The sequence below is a fragment of the Mus caroli genome, unplaced genomic scaffold (assembly GCF_978045245.1).
Source record: "Mus caroli unplaced genomic scaffold, Mus_caroli_1 scaffold_4, whole genome shotgun sequence".
NCBI lineage: Eukaryota > Metazoa > Chordata > Mammalia > Rodentia > Muridae > Mus > Mus caroli.
The window spans coordinates 138,742,198-138,750,912 of NW_028227259.1; the positions used below are offsets into that span (position 1 = coordinate 138,742,198).

Genomic DNA, 8,715 nt, shown 5'->3' on the forward strand with positions numbered 1-8,715 from the left:
CTTCTTCTTCCAGCCCTGTCCTAAGAACAGTACCAAGCCTAAGGGGACATCTGTTTAAAGATTTATTTTTAATTATGTGTATGTGTCCACACCCAAGTGCAGTTTTCTCTGAGTCAAACAAGAGATCAGGATTCCCTGGAGCCTGAATTACAGACCCTGTGAGCCACCCAGTCTCGGTTGCTATGAACCAAACTCAGACAAGCAAACACTCTTAACCATGATCCTATTTCTCCAGCCCTGTAAAAGGACATCTCTTTTGAGCATTTTGGGCCCTTCTAGGAATTCAGGCCATTAAGGCCCTTCTATTTCCTCCCAAAACACAGCAGCAAAGACAGATGGTGTGCTGGCTGGTTTTGTGTGTCAACTTGACACAGGCTTGAGTTATCACAGAGAAAGGAGCTTCATTTGGGGAAATGCCTCCATGAGATCCAGATGTGGGGCATTTTCTCAGTTGGTGATCAAGGGGAGCAGGGCCCCTTGTGGGTGGGACCATCCCTGGGCTGGTAGTCCTGGGTTCTATAAGAAAGCAGGCTGAGCAAGCCAGGGGAAGCAAGCCAATAAGAAACATCCCTCCATGGCCTCTGCATCAGCTCCTGCTTCCTGACCTGCTTGAGTTCCAGTCCTGACTTCCTTTGGTGATGAACAGCAGCATGGAAGTGTGAGCTGAATAAACCCTTTCCTCCCCAACTTGCTTCTTGGCCTTGATGGGTTTTTTTGTTTTTGTTTTTGTTTTTGTTTTTGTTTTTGTTTTTTTTTTTTTTTTTTTTTTTTTTTTTTTTTTTTTTTGGTTTTTCGAGACAGGGTTTCTCTGTGTAGCCTTGGCTGTCCTGGAACTCACTCTGTAGACCAGACTGGCCTCGAACTCAGAAATCCGCCTGCCTCTGCCTCCCAAGTGCTGGGATTAAAGGCCTGTGCCACCACGCCCGGCTGGTCATGATGTTTGTACAGGAATAGAAACCCTGACTGAGACAGATGGAATGTCACCAGTTTGTGACTCTCACTAAAAAATAAATAAAAAATAAAAGTTAGAGCTAAGTGTGGTGATGCATTCCTGTGTTCCCAGTACTCAAGAAGCTGAGGCAGGAGCATCACTGTGAGTTTAGGTCCAACCTGGACATTTCATTTAAAAAAAAAAAAAAAAGAATGCTGGATAAAATATCCATGCTGTTGCTCTCTGTACTACTTTTTTTTTAAAGATTTATTTATTTATTTATTTATTTATTTATTATTTATTTATTTATTTATTTATTATATGTAAGTACACTGTAGAGCTGTCTTCAGATGCACCAGAAGAGGGCATCAGATCTCATTACGGGTGGATGTGAGCCACCATGTGGTTGCTGGGATTTGAACTTCGGACCTTCGGAAGAGCAGTCGGGTGCTCTTACCTACTGAGCCATCTCACCAGCCCCTCCCTGTACTACTTTTTGATTGCTGTGATAAAACATCATGACCAAAGCGACATATAGCAGGAGGACTTGTTTTCTGGTGCTGGAGAGGGGCGTCTGTGACAGCGGGGAAGCATGCAGCAAATGGCAGACGAAACAGAAGCAGAACCACAAGCGCAAGGCCGAGATGGTAAACTCAGAGTAACCTTCCTCTATGTTCTCAAAGCTCACCTCCAGAGGCACGCCTCCTCCATCATGGCTACACCCCACGCCTACGGGGGAGGGGCGACGACTCGGGATCCCACCGTTGGAGCCTATGGGGGACATTCTCCCACTAACAGGAAGGTCATGTGGCATTAGGTAAGATCACAGCCCACTCTCAAAATAATAGAGTTGCTTGTAAATTAAGTAAATTTAGCTTTCTAGAAATTTCTTATTTTGCTCACTTGGCTGCAGAGAAGAAGTTCCTTTGGTTCAGAAGCCCCCAGGGTGGTGGCTGCAAGGCCCAAGGCAGGGGTGGGGCAAACAAGGATTTAAGCAGCTTCTTCAACACGACAGGTTTAATCTGAGATAAACCTTGGAAAGGAAGGACTCCAGATCTGGGAAACCAGAAAGCTCGCTTGATTGGGAAGTAAAGTTGAAGGGATGGAGGTGGGGTGGGGTGGGGTCAAAAGCTTCTGTTGCCGGACGTGATCAAAGAGGCATGAACCACCACGACTGGAGTGTGTAGGTGATCATAAATATCATAAACATCTCCAATGGCCAGCCATTATCAGGGGGCAATGGGGTGTCAGGCATCTAGAAAAACAAGCCTAGAACGATTACTGTGGTTTGGGGGCAACTACCACCATTTAAGCAAAAATGGATTAGTTCTTCCAAGCGGCAAGGCTGTGGCTAACACGAATGGGTGTTCTTTTCTACAGATCCATAGATAGAGGCAAGGTGGAAGTCGGTTATGGTTCACGAGCTCCTCCCTGCTAGACGGCATCCTCCTCAGGGGGCTCTTGGGGAAGTCTCTTGTACTGGGACTCTCGAAGCAGAAGGATCTTGTCCACGTGTCCTTCGGTGGTGGTGTGAATGAAAGAACTCATTCGCCGCGATACAGAATGAGTCAGGCAGTTAAGAAGACAAGGCCTGAAAACCAGCAGTACCAGGATAAAGAGAATGAGGCCCATGAGGGAAGTCAACCAAGAGGGCAGCCAGGGTCCTAGCCCCAGCCACTGGATCCAAGAGCTCGAGCTTGTGCCGAGTTCCGAGGCCCTTTCTCGAAGTTTCCTTGCCGCGTGCCGGACTACCCCAGACTGGTTTATGTAGAAGCAGCACTCTTCCTGGAGAAAGAGGCAGGTGCCCCCCCTCTCAGCCACAATGAGGTCCAGAGCTCTACGGTTTTGGAGAACGACACCCGCCAGCGAGTCTATTTGGTCTTGGAGGCTGATGATGGAGGTGGCTATTTCATCTAGGCTGTCCGAGAGAGCCTTGGAAAGCTGTTGGAAATACACTGTTGAGGTGGTGATACCGGCGATGCCTAACCCCAGGGCAGAAGCAATGCCCAGGCCGGCGAGTAGAGGAAGGAGAGGAAGGGCTCGCTTCCGGCGAGAAGTGGGGACAGAGGAGGGAACTGTAGCAAAAAGCGGGACAGATATGGTTTGGTTGTTGGGAAGGAGTTCAATATCCGGGTATTGGAAGACAAGGGTACAGACGCCAGACCAATTGGCCGGGAGACAGACATAAGTTGAGTTTCCACAGAGGAAGAAAACACCAGAGGAGTTGAGGCAGAAGGAGTATGTTAAGGAGACAAGGTGGGAGAAGATATTTGGAGTGATACCGCCGTTTTTCTTAACAGTGGGTTCATATTCCCAGATTGAATATTGTCCAGAGAGGGCTGCCCCCATGAGGGGCTGGTACTGAAAGAGTGGATAGGGGTCTTTGTGTCCCTGGAGTTTAATCTTGAAGTATGTGGTGTCCACAGACAGGGTAATAGGGTGGCTCGAATTGTCCGGCTCAAATAGGGTGAGATTATAGCAGGTGCTAGCCGGGAAGGAAGGACAGGACCTCCAGGGGGTGGTGGGGTAGGTGTGGCAGTGGATGTCATCTACCGGGCAAGAGTGGTGAGGCATCCCTGAGTTCAGGGAAGGGGGTCCTGAGAAGCGTAAGGGGTTTCTCCATTTAGACCCTGGCATGGCCATTAATGGGGCGAATGCATAGCTGGAGGACAGATCTATAGATTGGTGGTTGGCAGAGGGGGAGAGCTGAAAAGTGTGATTGCAAAGAGAGTCAGGGAGTTTGCCCACGAAGGTGGCATGGTTTGAATTCTTGAAGAAGCGGGATATGCAGAGAGGGGCCTGGGAGGTAAGGATCGTCTGGGTGGAGAGTGATCCCCATATCGGGCGCTGGGCAGATTCATAGACGTGGTCATTGGGGTATCTCACCGAGGTGATCCGAGAAAGTATCGGAAGTATGCCTGTCACGCTGGTGATCTGAAGGAAAGCAATGGCCCGCTGGTCAGGGTTGACAAAAGAGGAGTGAGGAGTCAATGGTTGGAAATTCTGGAGGCGTCTCTCGAGGTCGGTGATAGGGTATGGGCCGGAGAGGGTCCGGGCTGAGTACATGATACGAAGTTTCATGGGTGTCTCTGTCCAAGTCCTTAGTGGGGCTGGCATGGCTAGAGAGCGCTGGGTTTGGATGGATAAGCAGACCCAGCAGTTGGAAGAGAAGGAAGAGTTAGCCTCCCGGAGGAGGCGTTGAGTGAGGTTTACCAGGGGCATCCAGCTGTCCGAGTAGGCAGAGGAACAAGGGAACAGGAGGAGACAGAAAACCCAAGGATGAACCATGGCTCTTCAGGAGTGGCCCACGGTAGTGGGAGGCAGAGATGCTGTCCTGAGAGTTCCAAAGTCAAGGCTTCGCTCAATCCAGGAGTGACGGAAAGTCAGGGAGGCGCCCGGTTGTGCCGGTTATGCTTTTGGAGGTTGGACCTAGGAGAGTAGAAACAAAGAGGGGGAGGGTCATCAGGGGGCTAGTCTTAGTGTTAGGGTCTGCCCCCACTTTTGAGCTTTGACTTAGCCAGCAGCAGATTCCCTTTAACTTGGCTTCTGTCACTTCTTTTTTTTTTTTTTTTTTTTTTGGTTTTTCGAGACAGGGTTTCTCTGTATAGCCCTGGCTGTCCTGAACTCACTCTGTAGACCAGGCTGGCCTCGAACTCAGAAGTCCGCCTGCCTCTGCCTCCCGAGTGCTGGGATTAAAGGCGTGCGCCACCATGCCTGGCGGCTTCTGTCACTTCTGTCGAGCCCCCTAGGTGTAGCCTTGGGCTACTTTGGTGGTTAGCTATGGCTGCCAGAGATGAGTGAATAGCTACTGCTGCCAGAGGCAAGCTAATAACCTGATTGAGTTTGTAGATTAATTTGCAATTATAGATGTCATTTTGTGAAGGAAGAGATCCCTTCTCTTGCTAAAGGCAGGCATGAGAGTGGAGGATGTGGTGTGTGTATTTGGAGTCAGTGTAGACACCAACCTTTCGGTACTGTAGTATCAGGGTCCTGGTCAGAGCAATGGGCTCTGCCTGCTTTGTGGTGACAGGTTGCAGAATTTTCTCTGTCCAATCACATTAGGGCAGTGGCAGGCCTGTGATTGGACAGGAAAAGGGAGGCGGAGCTAAGAGTTTGGACAGATAGAGAGGTCGTTGGAAGGGAGGAGGGAGAATGGAGGCTGACATTGGTGTTATCTAAAGGTTAGAATAATTGGGTTAAAGTTTTATCAACTGGCTCTGAAATTATTGTATTGGCATCTTGTAAATGTGATATTATTACTACATAAATCTAATTGGTTAACTATAAGCTTAAGAGTCTTAATCTTACCAGGTAATTAGGTGTTGAGATGGCTAACCAGGGGTGCATGGGTCAATGCGTGGAACCGCACCCCATCCTAGAGATGACCCGGCAGGAGCGATAATCTGGCGTGGGAGCTAGCCCCAGAGAGTTGGCGGCGGCAGGAGTGAGGGAGCGTGGCCTGGCCTCACTAAGTGTTGGCAGGTTCTTTTTTCAATATTTCCCACATCTGTGATGTGGTGAATGGGGGTGTAAGAGGTGTTGAAACTCTAAGGACAATTGGCATAACCTGTGACAATTGGCATAGCCTTAAAAAGCCCTTATGGATATACCAACTAGTGGATCTCAGCAATAGGAACGTCTGCCAAGTGACTATAAGAATGTAGTGAGAAATCAGGGGGATCAAAGAGTGGGGGTCTCCTGTGAGGCCAAAGTCTATAGGAAGGAAAGTGCATGGATTAAGAATTTTAGAGCTGAGTATGGAAGGATGGTTCGGTGGTTAAGAGTACTGGCTGCTCTTCCAGAGGACCCAGGTTTGATTCTCAGCATTCACGTGGTGACATGCAAATGTCTGTATCTCCAGTTCCAGGGAATCTAGCGCCCTCTTCTGGACCCCATGGCTACTTCATGCACATGACACAGACGTGCCAGTCACTCATGCACATAACAAAATAAAATATCTTTTAAAAAGTTTTACAGCAGCCGGGCATGGTGGCGCACGCCTTTAATCCCAGCACTCGGGAGGCAGAGACGGCGGATTTCTGAGTTCGAGGCAAGCCTGGTCTACAAAGTGAGTTCCAGGACAGCCAGGGCTACACAGAGAAATCCTGTCTGGAAAAACCAAAAAAAAAAAAAAAAAAAAAAAAAAAAAGACTCTGAAGTTGGAGATCCAGATACAAAAGTAACCTGCTAGGCCCAGAAAAGGAGAAAGATGCCCTTGGTTACAGATTTGCAACTTTGAGGAATACCATGGGAAGAGAAGTTTAGGATGGGGCCAAGATACATGATTTGGGAAAAGGTTATCTGAGCCTTAGAGGCAGATACTCAGCATCCCTGGCCACGGAAGAGTAAAGAGAGTAGATGTGTTGTAGAGACCAGCCATCTGAAGGACTGGAGTGAGGCTGAGACTCATCAGGCCAGGATAGGATCCTCCCTAAAAAAATATGAGGACAAGCCGGGCAGTGGTGGCGCACACCTTTAATCCTAGCACTTGGGAGGCAGAGGCAGGTGGATTTCTGAGTTCGAGGCCAGCCTGGTCTACAGAGTGACTTCCAGGACAACCATCCCTGGGTTAGACTGTCCAGGTTAACTGAGTAGACATTTGGGTGTGAGGGGCTGCCCAGGTAAGTGTACAAAGGTCTTGACAAGAAGGACCAAGATGGCAGCACAAAGATGCTGAGAGCCTTTGCTCCTCTTGCAGAGGACTTCGGTTCTGTTTTCAGCACCCATTTGGTAGCTGACAACCATCTGTATGTAACTCTAGTTCCAGGGAATTGATTCTATGCCAACTTCTGACCTCCTCGGGTACTAGGTACACAGGTAGTACACACACATACGTACAGACAAGACATTCACTCACATAAGATAAAATAAATTTTTTTTTTTTTGGTTTTTTTCGAGACAGGGTTTCTCTGTGTAGCCCTGGCTGTCCTGGAACTCACTTTGTAGACCAGGCTGGCCTCGAACTCAGAAATCCGCCTGCCTCTGCCTCCCGAGTGCTGGGATTAAAGGCGTGCGCCACCACGCCCGGCAAAATAAATATTTTTAAAATAATGATGATAATATTAGCCAAGAAGAACAGTAGATAAAGTGTCTTTGAGATTAAGGACTGAGAAGGCTGGAGAGATGGCTCAGTGGTTAAGAGCGTTGACTGCTCTTCCAGAGGTCCTGAGTTCAATTCCCAACAACCACATGGTGGCTCACAACCATCTGTAATGGGAATCCGATGACCTCTTCTGGTGTGTCTGAAGACAGCTACAGTGTACTCATACACATAAATAAATAAATCTTAAAAATAAATAAAAAGAGATTAAGGACTGAGGACTGGAGAGATTGCTCAGCGATTAAGAGCACTGACTCCTTCCAGGGTCCTGAGTTCAATTCCCAGAAACCACATGTTGGCTCACAACCATCTGTAGTGGGGTCTGATGCTCTCTTTGGATGTGTCTGAAGAGAGTGGCAGTGTACTCACATATATAAAATAAATAAATCTAAAAGAAAAGAATAAGAACCGAGAAATGAGGGTTGGGTAGAGGACGAGCAGGACCACTGGATGGACAGGCATTACTAATTAAGACTAATTAGGCTTACGTCTTGGAGTAGGCGTTAGGAGACATCTGGCATTTGAGCTGCCAGGATGGGGATGCCAAGGAGAGTTAGTAGGAGGTAAAATGGAGCCTACCAGGAGTCTGGCCATCATAGGCTGAAGTTCCCTGCACTCCCAGGGATCCGTGAGTGGGTGCTGAGCTTGCTGACCAGGGCAGTGAGTTCCTCCCTTAATTAGGGGTGGGGTGGGAAGCAATGGAGGGAAGGAAGTCGCTCAGTCTGAGGATGAATGCAGGGCAGGATGGCTGTGGAAGAGGAGGAAACAGAGTCCTCAGAAAGGGGTGGGTCTGAGTGACAGAGCAGCAGACAAGAGGCTGCTGTGTAGGGCAGGCTGCTGTGTGGGGGCTTTGTGAAAGAGTGAGAAGAGGCATAGAACTCTCTAGAATGCTGCCTCCCAGGAGAGGGCTTGGACAACCAGGAGTGACAGACAGGAAGGCATGGGAAACAGAATGCCCAAACAGGCAATGTGGCATTGGTCTGACTGCTTAGATTTCCTAGGTATGTCCTTCTTCTTCCTTAAGAGGGGAGGGAATTCATGTTGGGGTCCAGCCAATCCAGACAAAACTCAATAAGCAGCACCCCTATATCCAAAAAAAACCAAAAAAACACAATGTAATTTTACCAGCTGTTCACAGGTTAGCTCGGCTCCACGGAGGCCGGTAGATGAGGGAAACGACCCCTGGTCCCAGTCAGCCGTAATCCCACAAGCTTGCCAGGCCGGAGTCCAGGCTCAGCTCGGACTGTTGGGACCTGGTAGAGAAAGAGGCAGTCTCTGGGCAACTAGAGCTGAATGCAATCTGGGTTTGAATGTTTTTCAACCCACTAGCAGGTAGAGGCAAAATGGCATCCCAAGAGTGGGGCAAGCTCTCTGGGGTGAGAGAGTCAGTCTTTAAGCTTTTTTTTCTGTTGTTGTTTTTGTTTTTGTTTTTCGAGACAGGGTTTCTCTGTGTAGCCCTGGCTGTCCTGGAACTCACTCTGTAGACCAGGCTGGCCTCGAACTCAGAAATCTGCCTGCCTCTGCCTCCCAAGTGCTGGGATTAAAGGCGTGCGCCACCACCGCCTGGCCAGTCTTTAAGTTTTGATACTTCTTTCTCGAATCAGATGCCCTCCCCTTCATCCCCTGTAGGAGCCTCCAAAGCTCAGAGGAAGGATGGACAGACAAGGAAATGGGCAGCTCCTAC

General features: G+C 48.7%; 1 protein-coding gene across 1 annotated transcript; it reads right to left on the reverse strand.

Moving 5' to 3' along the window:
- Nucleotides 1-2,229: 2,229 nt before the first annotated feature.
- On the reverse strand, nucleotides 2,230-4,219 carry LOC115031139 (syncytin-A). Its single transcript, XM_029478050.2, has one exon. It carries the CDS (start codon nucleotides 4,217-4,219, stop codon nucleotides 2,366-2,368), a length of 1,854 nt encoding a protein of 617 aa, XP_029333910.1. The 3' UTR covers nucleotides 2,230-2,365.
- Nucleotides 4,220-8,715: the final 4,496 nt, after the last annotated feature.

Bases quoted from the DNA above. Each gene is read 5' to 3' on its own strand.
- LOC115031139 (XM_029478050.2), bottom strand. From the start codon at position 4,219: ATGGTTCATCCTTGGGTTTTCTGTCTCCTCCTGTTCCCTTGTTCCTCT.